The sequence below is a fragment of the Hydra vulgaris genome, chromosome 01 (assembly GCF_038396675.1).
Source record: "Hydra vulgaris chromosome 01, alternate assembly HydraT2T_AEP".
Classification (NCBI taxonomy): Eukaryota; Metazoa; Cnidaria; class Hydrozoa; order Anthoathecata; family Hydridae; genus Hydra; species Hydra vulgaris.
Genome location: NC_088920.1, coordinates 11,608,288 through 11,624,435, shown reverse-complemented (window position 1 = coordinate 11,624,435; position 16,148 = coordinate 11,608,288). Strand labels below are relative to the sequence as shown.

The 16,148-nt window shown below is 27.4% G+C and overlaps 1 protein-coding gene across 1 annotated transcript; it reads right to left on the bottom strand.

The window, feature by feature from the left end:
• Positions 1-2,519: 2,519 nt before the first annotated feature.
• Positions 2,520-3,657, bottom strand: LOC136071666 (probable oxidoreductase). Its single transcript, XM_065787378.1, has one exon. The coding sequence runs from the start codon at positions 3,603-3,605 to the stop codon at positions 2,622-2,624; it is 984 nt and encodes a 327-aa protein (XP_065643450.1). The 5' UTR covers positions 3,606-3,657; the 3' UTR covers positions 2,520-2,621.
• Positions 3,658-16,148: the final 12,491 nt, after the last annotated feature.

The window sequence follows — 16,148 nt, the reverse complement described above, 5'->3', positions numbered from 1 at the left end:
AAATACCAATATATAGTGGAGAGTGGGGCACCCTGACACACTTTCGGTTTTTGCTTCGTAACAATTTTTTTAAAATGCTTTAAGATAAACTCATAGCCACAAAATAAAATCTATAAATTATCAAAATATAACTTGTAAGACTTGTAAAAGTAAAAGTAAAAAAGTTGTCTCAAGGGTATACTAAAAAAACTTAAAGTTAAAATTACTTTTTGTTACATTTTAACAAAATTTTTAACAAAAGACGTATTTTATAATATAAGTTTTAACATGTCTTTTAAACGTCTTGAACACTTCTTGTTCATCAAGGTACTCCACCCGTGGGGTACCTTGATACACACTACATGCAACATTAAAAAAGTAAATAAAAAGTATGAAACATAGAGAAAAGGCAGATATTTATTTGAAATTTAAAAAAATTATTATTTTTAACCGAAATGATGCATCCAATTGTTTAAATCATATTTCAGAAGACCAAATAATATTATATTGTTTTAAGCCATTCTTAAGCCTTAATAAATAACGGCTTTGTATTGAAATTGGGATCTCCATGTATCATATTTACAAAAATCTTTTTAAAATTATCTAAAAATATTAAAAGAAATGATTTTTAAAATTGTTTATGACAGAGTGAAGTACTATTCCACAGTTTTAGGGCCCCCCACAAATGCTGTGTTAAGTTACCCCTACTTGCTAATAGAAAGCAATCGTTTTATTTTTAGTATCAACTTATTTTGCAATGGTTTTGTTTAATGAAGTAAAAAACTTATGGATTGTATGATAGACATATTGAATCAGATACTTTAAAACTTATGAGCTTTAAAAATAATAACTTACTTTGTCACTAAGAAAACACAAATTTCGATTCCTCGGAGGCCTAATGATGTTAAAGGATATAATTGTAATATATATCAACTGTTCCACTATATGAAAGTGGTTTTCACAACTCTTAAGATGCTTCCAGATTTCTCCTATGTAGTTCTGCTTTAAAAGAAGTAACGGTCATAAAATTTAAACTTGAAAAAGGCACTTGCACTGTTTTTAAAGTACAAATTTACCAAAAAGTATCTTTCCCTGTTACTCATTAATGTAAAAAAAAAAATTTACACTCATAAAAAACTAGTATAAGTTACCAAAACTACAGCTAAAATTCAACTGCAACCATTACATGATTACACCACATTGGGGAAATATAATTATTTCTCAAAGGTTACAGAAAAGTGTTTAGAAAAAAAACTATGGTTTTGATACCATAAAAGGCTTGGGATGGTTTGCAACAAAACTTAAAAATAATACCGACATTAAAACAAAAATTTTTTAAAGTTCTTTAGTTTCTCTGTTTTGACTTTTGACTAACTAATTGTTAGAAGTGAACTGGAAAATAATATATAACAAAAGTCAGCCATCTCTTTTTCAAGGTATTGCAAATCCATAAAAATACGTTTTATTAGTGAAAAAAAAGACATAACAATTGAGGAAATAAAACAGGAAAAAAAACGAGATTTAGAGAAATAAATTAATACAGAAACACCCTTATTTCTGTTATTATTTTGACTCTCTATTTTTCAAACAATGGTTCATGCGATTCCTTTGTCTACTAGGTTTTTTATTTAGCACCTAAAATGTCTCTGAAAAAGTTTCAAACTCACTCTGATTATAAAGAGAAAGTACAAAAACCATTTAAAAACATATAGAGTTACCACTTGATGTTCCTAAAACAGTGTTACATCCTATTACTAATGGCACAGATAAAATTAATTTCAATCAGAATTTGTAATAACTCATACGTTTGGGGGCATATTTCCATTGTAATAGTTAATTCAGTTCTCCCTATTGGTACGCATCTGAAAAGGCAGCTGAAGCCTAAAACAAAAATTTTCCGCAGTACAAAATTAATTAAAATATTTTCTCGTATCGATTGCAATACAGAAGTATTAAGTTGACTGCTACAGAAGTATTAAGTTCATATGCATACATAAGTAGATTAAAATCGCAAAAAAAACTTTGCATTTTTCAAGATGCAATCAGTATAATTATCAGAAATAGTCTACCTTTACCCCAAGCTAAAAGCAATAGTCAAAAAACATAAATGAAAATGAGGATAAAACCTTAACAATAAATAGCAAATTTTGATTAAACTTCTTAATAAAAAATTACTTTAAAATTTTTTTACCGTAAACCTTTAATTTTGATAGAACATTTTTTAAACTAAAAAATTCAAAAAAAAGCTAAAAGTAACTTTGAGCGGTTTTGTTATAAATGTACCTCTGCGTACAACCTAAATCTTTATTCAGGTTGAAAAGCTTGCAAAACTTTAAACAATACCTTCTCAAACAAATTCAAACAAAATTTTTTTTTGTTGACAAATAATTTACTATCTCTAATTGTTACATGTCTATTCGTCAGACTTCGTATTATTACTTTTTTAAATCATTTTTAATTAGATTTTGAAAATAGTTAAATTTTGTTTTAGATTTAATAAGTAATACAATTAAATATTTTTAAAAATAAAAAATGCTAACAAAAAAAAATTAAATTGAACAAAATTTATTTTTGATCTACATTCTGAATTCTAAAACAAAATTTGAATATAAATAAAAGCTAAATAAAACAAAGCCGTCATGTTAAATGGATCGTTTTCTTAGAAGCTCTTCTGAAATTTTCCAAAGTTTGTCAGCAGCTTCATCATCCATAATATACGGTGCATAACCAAAAAAGTCTGCAGCTATCTTTTCAATATCTAGTTCTTTCTTGCCAATTGAGCAATTCTCCAAATACAGTCCAGATTTTCCTTCTAATTCTGGAGATACTGCAGCCCAAACTGAGGTTGAGGCTCCCGCCTCTATTGATTTCATTTTTCTCAAATATCTACCGTTTGCATCAATCAATCCCTTTTCAATCATTGACTCTTTAGTTGCATGTCTAAATATGTTGGTCATTATTAATCCAGGCATAACTGAATTTGAAGCAATACCTTCGTTAAAAAATCTTTTTGTCAAGGCCAATGAAAACAAACAATTGCATGTTTTTGATTGTCCATATGATATAGTTGCTTCATACTTCCTACCTTTTGTAAAATGAATATCATTGAAATCAACGTTCTGAAACGCATGAGCAGATGAACTGACATTGATAACTCTAGATTTATTACCCATAAGTTTAGCGCCCTCTTTTAACGCCGGTAGTAGTCCAATGGTCAAAGCATAATGCCCCAGATAATAAACACTAAATTGAGTCTCAAATCCATTTTTAGTAAAAGATATGGGACACGCCAAAACTCCAGCATTATTAACCAAGATATTTAACGGTCGGTTTTTAACAAAAAATCTTTGCACAAAACAATCTACACTTTCTAACGATTCCAATTCAAGTAGCTCCACTTCGATCTGATCGTTCCCCGTAGAAGCAATTAGTTCTTTAGCAACTTGGTGTCCTTTTTCCAAATCTCTTGTACAAAGAATACATCTAGCACCAGCTTTTGCTAACGCTCTCAGAGTTTCAACACCAATTCCAGAATTTCCACCAGTAACAACTACCTCATAACCTTTCAAACGAATGTCTTCCACAACCTCCATGGCAGTTGAGTTTTCTCCAAACTTGCTACTCATTGTTCAAGTTTTATTTTTTATTACTTGATAAACTAAAATTAAAAAAAAAATTTTCTTAAATAATATTACAAGAGTTTAAGTTAAATAATTTTACAAAAAACAAATTTAAAAAATGTAAAAAAAGTAAAAAAAAATGATGGAAGGAGGTGAGTCTTTTAAAAGTCCTGATTGGCTTCCCAAAAAAAAATCATCTTCTTTGGGAGTGTGGAACACACCCTCCTCCCACCAACTCCTTAGTAAAATTGCTTTTGTCAGTCAATAAATTATTTTGTTTTTCTACTTTTATTACGCTTTTTCTCTATTATTACGTCTTTTATTACGCTTTTTCTCTTGGACTCCTGGTGGGATCCACCATAGGTTTATCATAGGTATTTTATTGCACACAAAGAAATATTTACATAAACTGTTAGTGATTTTGATATAAATAAGGAAACAACTATTATAGGCCACATGTTAATTTAATGCTAATAAAACCAACGACAACGGCATCAACAATAGTATCAATGACAACGACATCATTGTAATGACAATATCATCATTATAATGACATCAACATCATCGTCAACGACTAGAACAAAAGCAATATTAATAAAAACAACAACAATAAAAAACATATACTTTATATATTATATACATTATATATTTTAGGCAACAAATAATAGTATAAAAAAATAATAAAAAAGAAAAAGTTGAAAATAATATTTTCAAACGTTTTTTATCGCATTTTGACAATTTTAATCATTTTTATATTGTCTGTTTTGTGCCGGCATACATCGTACGCTGATCAAGAAAATATGGAGTTTGCCACGTTAAATTTAATTAATTTAACGAACATTTTTGACACTCTTGCTTGAAACTCCTCTACGAAACCTTTTATAGCTTGAACACTCTCTTTGATAAACCTTATTTTGATATTCATAAATATTTTTTTATGTGAAAGGTTGTTTGCTAAAACTAGTTATTATTTTTTTACAATTATGTAGATTTGAAATTTGTAATTTTTATTATACATAATTTAAGTTAGTAAACTGAATTCGATTCGTATCATTTTGAACAAAATTTTGTAGTTAGCACTAACAACAAATTATTTTTATGTGAAAAAAACCTGCCATTTTATTACAGCTACGAATCTAATTTACTTCCAATTGTATCTCTATTTTTGCCATATTTTATAATAAATAAGAACAATTTAAAATATTTAACGTTTTTCTATATTCAAAATCACATCAAAATAAACAACATAGGCATTAATTACTTAACATAAGTAATACTTATGTTACGTATTATTTATGTTATGTTACGTGAAACTTATGTTACGTAATACCAAGGTTATGTTTAGTAAATAAGTAAAATTATAAATTAATCAAGTTTTTTTGTTTTGTATTGGGTGCCGTTGAGAATATTACAATGGATTAGAATCGTTTTATAATCATTCATAATTCTTTTTTTCTAAGGTAAACATTAAATGATAACTTGTGTGACGCCTGATGCAGTTGTATGCCTTTTTTTAAATCTATTTCATAATCCGCAATATAAAAATGAACTATTGAAAAGTCAACATTTGTTTTACTGTAAACTATTTGGAAGTATCGATATACAAAGCTTCAGAGAGTTAACTATAACTAAAGTAGACAAAATAGCTTGGCTAAATATTCACATAAATAAAAACTTAACATAAAACTAATATAAACCTAATACTTAATTCAAAATAAAATATTAACATATTTAAAATATTTAAATATTTAACTCGCAAGTACAAATTTAAACAAACTCTCTGAAGCTGCGTTTTTTTTCTTAAATCGAGTTTTATATAAATAAAGTTTTATTTTAAGCCTTCATTTCATCATCATTCATCACAAACCTTTTTTCAATCACATTTTGTTTTTCTAAAATACCCAAAGACACTGCACATGATTTATGTTCGAAATTTTGTAAAAATCACGTGAATGTTTTATTCATTACGACTCCAGCAATGCTAACCTGCTTAACGGACTGAAAACCAGTCTTTTTAGATTTCTTAAAGCTCAAAAAAATGTGATTCTTTCAAAAATTTCATGAGTCATTTAAGATTATTACTGACAAGATATTGTTTCCCACCACCAGGAGGACAATGTATCATCATATTTGGTTCACATATTAATATACCTAGTTTTTTAATTGCAATAGGTATTTAAAAAAAACTTCGTTTAATGCTTTTTTTCAATGGTTTTTAAACTAGTATTTGTGAATGAGGTATGATCGGGTGGTATCGGACACATATTTGGAGGGTGGTTCCGACAACTTAATCCGTTTACATATTAAAAATGAGAAACTTCTTTTTATATAAATGATAATAAATTTAATATAATGCACAAACCTATAATAGTAGGTCATTTAATTCCAGTCGATGACTAATCATTATTTCACATTTTGTAAAATTATTGGCTGGGCACTAGTAGTGGGTGCCTCTAATGGTCTACAAAGTAACCGATAAGCGAAACTCCAATTAATCAATCAAAATACCTGCAAATCTACTACAACAATGGTCCATTGCAAATTGACAAAAACAATGTTTGCTAGGAGGAATTGATACAAGTTACCGAAGTTACAGTTGAAATTCAACTTCAAAAATTACATGATCACACCACATTGGTCCTATATAATTATTTCTCTGAGGTTGTAATAAAATGTTCAGAAGAAAATATATATATATATATATATATATATATATATATACATATATATATATACATATATATATATATATATATATATATATATATATATATATATATATATATATATATATATATATATATATATATATATATATATATATATATATATATATATAGATAGATATATATATATATATATATATGGTTTTAATACCTTAAATTTAAAAATATTACAGATACTGACACCGCTAAAATCTATTTCAATTAAAATATTTTGAACCCCTGGCTAAAAGCAATAGTGAAAAAATATAAATAAAAATGAGGAATGAAAAAACTTAACAATAATTGGCAAACTTTGATTAAACTTCATAAAACTATTTTTTTCTGAAATTTTTTAAAATAATTTTGATAAAATACTGTTTTAAACTATAATTTGAAAAAAAAGCTAAAAGTAACTTTAAGCCGTTTTGTTATAAATGTACCCCTATGTGCAGCTGCTCAACTGCTATTGAAATAGTTGAGGGTGGGGGACTTAAACTTACTAGCCACGGCTACTAAGTTTAAGACCCCCCTCCCCCTAAAGATTTCAAACTTCTCAACTTAAATGTTTGATTCAGGTTGAAAAGGTCAAAAAACTTTAGATAATATCTTTTCAAACAAATTCAAATAAGCTTTTTCATTTATTGATAAGTTATATTACTATTAACTTTGAGTTGCATCAAAGATTTAGCTTGAGTTAGACCGCTTATTACAAACTATTTTAAATCATTTTTAGAATAGATTTTAAATGGACTTAAATTTTATTTCAAGCTTCATATGAATAAAAATTAAACATTTCTTGAAAGAAAAACATTAAAAAAAGGAACAAAATGAAACATTACCTTTTATCTACTTTTTACTTCTAATTATAAAAAAAATTGAATATAAATGAAGGCTATCAGACAAAACCAATGCTGTTAAATGGGTTTTTTTTCAATAGCTCTTCTGAAATGTTCCAAAGTTTATCAGCTGCTGTATTATCCATAATATTTGGTGCATAGCCAAAAATTTCTGCCCGTACCTTTTCGATATCTAATTCTTCCTTGCCAATACTATCTATTATCTCTAAATACAGTCCAGATTTTCCTTCTAACTCTAAAGGAACTGCAGCCCAAACTGAGGTTGAAGCTCCCGTCTCTATTGATTTCATTTTTATCAACGATTTACTGTTGACATCGATCAGTCCATTTTCAATTAGTAACTCTTTACTTGTATGTCTCCAAATGTTGGTCATTATAAATCCAGGCATAACTGAATTTTGAAGCAATGCCTTCTTTTAAAAATCTTTTTGTCAATGCCAATTAAAGCAAACAATTGAATATTTTTGATTGTCCATATGATATAACGTTTTCATACTGCCCACCTTTTGTGAAATGAATGTCATTAAAATCAACGTTCTGAAACGCATGCCCTGTTGAACTGACATTGATTAGTCTAAATTTATTACTCATAAGTTTTGCGCCCTCTTTCAACGCGGGTAAAAGTCTAATCAAAACAAAATGCCCTAGATAATTAACACAAAATTTAGTCTCAAATCCATTTTTAGTAAAAGATATAAGACACACCAAAACTGCAGCATTATTAACCAAGATATTTGGCAGTCTGTTTTTGACAAGAAACTTTTGCAGAAAACAATCTTCGCTTTTTTACGAGTCTAATTTGAGTTAATTATTTTAAGTTAAATTATCAGCCAAAAACGTTCTTGAAAATTAAAGCTTTCAATTTTTATTTAAAAATATATTGAATCCAAAACTTTTATTTTGTTGCGCTAGTTTAAAACTCCTCTACGGAAGTAATTTATCAAGATCATATATTACCAAGACCAACTATACGGTGTACGAATTCTAAAGAAACAATTACCAATTACTCAAACTATAATTGCCAATTACTCATATAACACCTTTTCAAGATGTTATTGAGAACTTGAAAGTTGTAATTAAGAAAGGTAATATATAATTGAGAAATACAACATGTAATTTAGAAGTCGCAATATGTGGTTAAGAAACACAACATGTAATTACAAAATTTTAAAAAGTAACAGAGAAACCCAACACGTAAACAAGAAATCGCAATATGTAATTTGAAAAACAAAAGTTTTAATTCAGAAATTGTATTATGTAAACGAGAATACATTATTTGTAATTGCGAATTCAATGTTAGTTTAAAAGTCATTATGAAAGATCATCTTGAACATGCATTTTAATAAGTTGATAATATCAAATTTGGCATTCGTATGCTCCAGCAGTACAGTAATACAGTAATTGAATTGAAAGATCGTATTTTTCAATACACTATGAATAGAAAGTCTGTCATTAAATTGAATTCGTGCAAACATTTATTTTATCAAACTTGTTTACAATCACTTCTGGAACAACCAGAACCACGTTGTCCAATTTGTTGACATGAAATACATACAACTAAACAAGTTAAAAGAAAAAATTATCTTTTATCTTCATCGAATGATAGAAAAAGAGCAATTGAATGTGTTAAGCGAAACGGCAATTGGGTGACTCTTTCGCAAACTTTACGTGTCAAATATAAGCCAGCATACAAATGGGTCCACAGCGGAAACTTAAATTTTATTGTAAGAGGTGGTTTTAAACCAAAAAAAACAACTGATAATCAAATCGAAGAAACACTTACATGGATTGAAACTGCCAGTCAGTTGACATTGGTGGCCATTAAAACATTGATATGAAGACAATTTAATATTAGCGTCAGCACAACCCCAATTGCCAATTACCTCGAAGGAAGACTATTTTCATTTAAAAAGGTGCACAAGTAGCCTGCGACCATAAATAATAATGAAAACAAACGAAAAAGACCTAAATGTGTTAGGAATAATAGCAAACAGATACCAAATCGTCATCAGATAGTTTGGTTAGATGAAACAAATTATAATATTTTTTGTACAAAAAGGCAAGGTCGTGCCAAACAGGGGAAAAGAGCAATAACAAAAATACCTTCTTTAAAAGTTGCAAACATACGTTTGGTTGCAACTATATCAATAAAAAAACTTCGTCATGATGGAAACTGGAAGAGGATCATTTAAAGAACATTTTTGTAACGAGTGGATGTAGGCTTGGTTTAACTAGTAAGTTACCTCCAGAAATCGTTTAGAGGATTTGGTGGTCATATTAGACAATACTCCATGTCACGCTCGTTCGGAAAGGGTGTTTGAAAATTCACCGGCTCGGTTGTTACGATTAGGACCCTAGAGCCCAATGTTAAACCCAGTGGTAGCTATCAAGTTCAAAATAAAAATAAGCGTTGAAAATGTTAATCGCATTTCACCTGAATTTTGTGCTGGGATTATGGAACAACGAATTCAGTATTTAGTAAGAATTGTTACTGTGGCAAAATATATTATAATGAGAGGAGATTGTACACGCGCTGTACAACACACGACCACGCATTACGCAGCGATTTTAAATATGGAAGTCGTCCATGTTGGTGCTTAACTGGATATTGCAATAACTTTTAAGATATATAATATTTTTTAAATTTAAATTTTAGATTTTTAAGTACATAAATTATTTGTGTTTTATTTATTATTTATCTGAAATCTCAATTAAATTTTTCACAAACAAACATAAAAGAAAGTTTTAATTGACACCCAATAGGATTATTCCAGTTAACTAAACCTCAAATGCTTTTCCATGACTTATTATAATTTATTGATATTATATTATTATTTACAATCTTAAATTACAAAGTATATTAGGACTACAAAATTCAAAATACAAAGGAATTTGTATTCTTTATACTTTTCTCAGTTACAACTTTTATCTTCTCAATTACATCTTACAAACTCTTCTTTACAACTTTCGTGTTCTAAATTACACCTTACGTTTCTCAATTACGACTTTATCTTCTAAATTACATCTTACGTTTCTTAATTACAACTTTCAAGTTCGCAATTACATCTTGAAAAAGGTGTATTATTATTTTTGTAGTACACAGAGAATTCAACATAAGTTAAATGAAATTTTGAAAAAAAGTACAAATAACAAAAAATGGACTAGTACTGTTCTTCTTCTCACCAGTTCAATTATTGACAAAGGGTAGGGGAGGTCAAGAAAAGTTGACGTCAACAGTATTACTATTTTTAATAACTTTAATTACTTAAAAAAAAAGGGAAAAATGATGATGTTTTTTTCCATTTTTATTTAATTTGAGGTGGGGTTGTCTATTTAATCTAGTTTCTACTTAAATCAAATCGCTAAACTTTTTACCCGCCTCAAGAAAAAGCAAAAAGCATCTACTTCACAAGTTTGATTTTTAATACAAGATATTTAATACAAGCAATAAAAATCTATTTCACAAGTTTGATTTTTAATACAAGATATTTAATACAAGCAATAAAAATCTATTTCACAAGTTTGATTTTTAATACTAGATATTTAAGACGCAGTTGATTTTTAATACAAGATATTTAATACAATACTGGCAGCAAAGTTTTCGCTTCACTTTTTGCCTCAGTTGTACTTAATAATGGCGTTTTATTTGATAAATGAGAGAATGTGGAAGAATTTAATAAATGTTTTGTGTCTGTATGGCCAAATTATGCCAAAGTAGTTTCTAATACTTAAATTAAATTAATGAATGTTTCAATATTTTGAAACATTCATTAATTTATGTAATAGCATTAGAAACTACTTTGAATATATGAATATGAATGACATATCTTTCTACGTTTTCTCTTAATTGAGCACTTTTGAATGAATTTTTTATCTTTTTTGTTGTGTAAATGTAAAGAACTTTTATCTTTTTTGTTGTGCCTATTAGTAGTGATGTACCGAAACCAAGAATTTGCCGAAGCCACTTTGCCATAGTCGAGGCCTTTATATTTATCAGGGGTGTTCAAAAAAATAAAATTTTTAAAACGGAAATACACAAGAAGCCAAATATGGAGCAAATATAAAATACGATTACAAAAAAATTTTATGTAATGTATATCGAACATTTCATTAGCTAGGAATAAAAATGCGCTATAATACTTTAAATGTGTGACATTTCACTGCTTGGGCGATGCGAACTTACATTAAATGGATGACTGCTTTTACTTGTGTGACGTCTGATGCAGTTGTATATACCTTATTTTAAATTCATTTTGTAATCAGCAATATAAAAATGAACTATTAAGAAGTCAACATGAGTTTTAATGAAAATTTATTGTAAATGCCAATAATAATGATTAGTCATAATTAAGATAAATAAAATATCTTAGTTAAACATTTACTTTCACATACATATAAACTTAGCATTGAATAATATAGACTTAATATAGACTTTATACAGACTTTATAATGACTTTACATAGACTTAAGGTAAAATAAAAACGAAATAAAGTAATCGATGCAAAATATTAACTCACAAGTAAAAATTTAAACGAACTCGAAAGTATATGTTCTAATAAATCATAATCAATAAGTACGTCATTTAAAAAGTAATATTTAGTAATATATTTGAAGATATATTTTATTAAGATAATACACACACCAACTTTAGAAACAAATAACTTTAGAAAGAAATATATTAATAGAAGTATTAGATATAAAAAGAATATAGGTAGTTTGGATATCATATATATCTTTTTCGTGAACGGACGTGTTTGTGAACGAACATTTTTTAAATCAATCTTATTAAAAAATTAAAATATGGATTTAACGTTAAAAAATATCGAAAAGTTGATAACAACAAAGCTTGAAGAACAAAAAACTTTTATACTATCAGAAACAAGCAAACTATTAAAAGAACAAGAACAAAACTTTATAATAAGTGTAAACTTAAAAATTCTCGCAGAACGACTCGACAAACTTAATGATAAGACTAAATTTGTCTTCTTCTAGCCCCGGTCATGTAATTATTTTTTTATAAGTTACGACTGTAAATTTTTTTTTTATCGGCAAAGTGTAAATAAAAAAACAAAAAAACAACTTGAATATGAAGCAAAAGAAAGCAGTTCAAAAGATGCTATCATTGAAAGAGAAATTTACGAAATTAAAGAGAGCTTGAACTTTAAGGAAGAAAATATAAGTAAAAAAAGGAAAAAGTCACAACAAGTTTTGGGGTATGATATAAATTAAGTAGTAAAAAAAACAGAGGGCTAAAAAAACCGCTCACGCAGAAACAGTTTAAGGATTGATGACGTAAAGGAAAAAGAAGGTGAAAGCTGGGATGATTGTAAAAACTCGGTAAAAGATATAATTAAAAATAAACTTAACATATCTGACGAAATTAAAATTGAAAGACCCCATTGAATTGGAAATGCAAGAAATGATTAGTTACTAAGAACAATAATCTTCAAACTGCTGAATTGTTTAGATGAAACAAAAGTTCTTAACAACACAAAAAAATTAAGAGAGACTGACCTATATATAATCGCAGACTGCGCGAAAGAAACAATAGAACATCGAAAGAAGCTATGGGAGGAAGTTAAACGACTTCGTAAAGCTGGTAAGTACGCCATTATTAAATTTGATAAAATTGATTGTACAGATTTAAAAAAATAAACAGCTTTAAAGATTTTAAAAAATATCAAGTTTTAATTTTTTTAAATCATTATGGCTAATGAAACAATAGACTTTGAAAAACTGCGTTTGAATATTTTTGAAACTGCTAATAAATCTTTACCACACAATCATTATGACGACTGTAGCTTTTTAAACGAAAAGTTCTCCGATTCTGCATATTTTGATATACAAAATTTTAAATATATAAAATTTAAATATATTTAAATATATTTTAAATATTTATATAGACAAATCAAAAAAATTTCTCCTTGAATGCAAACATATTTTCAGTATGATCTGCCTTCCAGAGACATGTTGCTCTGATGATGCAGCAGAAACAAACTCTGATCTCAAAATTCCAAACACTAATATATTTTTTAAAGAGAGATCAGCTAGCAAAAGATGAGGAAAAAATTGTGATTTATATACAAAATGATCTAAACATTAGGATAAGAAATGATCTTTCAAACTCTGATGACGATAATGAGGTCCTTACAATGGAAGTTATTAACACTGTCTCAGATAACTTTCTAGTTTCTACGTGCTACAGACCACCTGATTGTGATAATTGTAAATTCTTGAATTATATGAAACATATAATTACAAAAAATAGAGAGCAGAAAAAGTTATTCATTATTGGAAATATAAACATAAATATTTTAATGAACAACAAGCATGCAATTACTAAAAAATTTTTGACGACATGTTTCAACTTAATATCTTCCCCATTATCAACAAACCAGGGTAACTTCTAAATCTATTACTGCTATTGACAATATTTTAACAAATTCAATACAAGATCCTTCTCTAAAATCAGGAATAATAAAAACAGATATCTCAGATCACTTTCCAATATGCTCCTTTTTGTCACAAAATTCCACAAAAATTAATCATTCAAAAATGTTATGTTATAAAAGAATTATCGATTAAACGTCTACTAAAAAATTTATGGACTTGGTATTGGCAACAAAATGGCAAAACTTCTACCAAGAATGTAACCTAGGAAACACAAACTCTGCGTACATTAACTTTATAAATTTATTTATCTTACAATATAATAAAAGTTTTCCAATTCAAGAAAAAGAAATAAAAACAAAATATTTAAATTGTCCATGGATAACAAAAGAAATAAGAAAATCCTCAAAACAAAAACTCTACGTAAAATACTTATAGAATAAAAATAGAAGCGAGGCGAAACTGTCTCTCTGCAAGCAATTTAAAAACCTATTTGAAAAAATAAAAAAAACAACATAAAATTTTATATAATCCTAATCAAATAAAAAAATTTAATATAGACTCAAAAACGACATGGGGCATTATGAAGGAAATAAATGGTAGAACTAAATCTAACTTTAACAAAATGTCTTCTAGACTAATAATTAATGAAAGTGAATCAAACAACAATTTAATAACTACTTTTCCAACATGCTGATCTTGCATCAAAAATTCAATGCCCAAATAATACATTTAAAAGTTACTTAACAGGCTCACACTGCTCTTTAAATTTAAATGAGACAAATCAAGACGAACTTGAAATAGCTATTGAATCACTTAAAATTAAGTCCTCAGAAATCGATGATATCTCTTGCAAAGTAGTGTCAGATATTTTTGAGGAGATACGTAATCCAATTTACCAAGTATTTAATTCATCAGTTACAACAGGTATTGTACCTGATAAACTAAATATCTCTAAAATTATACCAATCTATAAATCAGGAGAAACTTAATCTTTAAACAATTATAGACCAATCTAAATCCTTTCGGTATTCTCAAAACTTCTAGAACGAATAATCTATAATAGATTAAATTAATATTTAAAAACTAACGAAATTATCAATAAAGATCAATTTGGTTTTCAAAAGCTACACTCAACTGAGTATGTAATCCTTGACCTCTCAAATAGGATAAGTAGATCATTTAAAGAAAAAATTCACATTAGGGATCTTTATTGATTTGTCAAAAGCATTTGACACCGTCAACCATGAGATTTTACTAACAAAAATAAAAAATCAAGCTTTAAATTGGTTTAAAAACTACCTTAATAACTGACAACAGTGTGTTATTATAGACAGAAAAAGCAAATCAAATTTACTAAAAACAAGATGTGGTGTTCCCCAAGGTTCCATTCTTGCTCCTCTTTTGTTTCTTATTTATATAAACGATCTTCCAAACTCCTCTAATATCTTTAAAACTATAATGTTTGCCGACGATACAAACTTATCTCATGTATGCCAATATAGCATGGGGCAGTACCCACAAATTTAAATGAGAACCACTTTACTTACGTCAAAAACACGCTTCAAGACTAGTATACAACAAAAACAAATTTAACAAATCAAATCAATTCACTAAATATATTTCAAATAAATATTTTTTAAAATATCCTTTTCATGTTTAAATATAAACATGAATAAAAAGTCTGTTTCAAGAACATTTCACAACACACTTTTTAAAAACACTATAAATAAATACAATAAAAGAGCATCGGGCAACTTTAAGATACCTTTTGAAACAACAAGACTCTCAAAATTCTCAATTACATATCGTGGTTATTTAACAAATTAGTTTCCAGAAACGTTTCACTATTAAACTTAAACAACGAACACTCTCTGAAAAGAAAGCTAAAAACTACATTAATCAAATTAAACAACTATAAGGAATTTTTTTAAATTTGAATAAAAAAATAAATAAATGTAACTTAACTTTTAATATAAATCGATTTAAAAAATAATATTAATAACAAAGTATATATGTAACACATACACATATGTGATATATGTGTATGTGTTACATATATACCTTGTATATTACCTTGTATACCTTGTACCTTGTATGCAACTGATTTTTTATGTGTACTACAGGTCTCAGAAAAAGGAACTCGATGACAAGACAAACTTAAGTCTTCTGCGAGCTTCCTATAACTACTAATAAGTAATTCTTTTTATCAATCTTACACAACTTTTGTTTTTATCATATTTATACACTAACAATTGAAATGTGTTAAATAAACTTATAGTGAAACATCTTAACATTCCTCCGAAAAATCAGCAGATTCATTTTTTTATTTATTGTATTTTTTACTTTAATTGGAATAATATAGACTAATATTTCTCGGATTATTTTTACGTACACGTTATTATATTGGTGTAATTGATATTTATTTTAATAATGTCCCGGAGTTGTATGCAACTATATTTTATTTACTTCGTATATTTCGAACTTTATATTTATGGTTTATATTAGTATATCAATACCACCAATCTGTGATTGGTTACTTGTAAATACTTTGTAGTTGTAAAATAAACATGTATTAAAAACAAAAAAAACAAAAA

What these genes read in the sequence shown, in the direction of transcription:
- LOC136071666 (XM_065787378.1), bottom strand. Translation starts at nt 3,605, where the DNA reads ATGAGTAGCAAGTTTGGAGAAAACTCAACTGCCATGGAGGTTGTGGAA.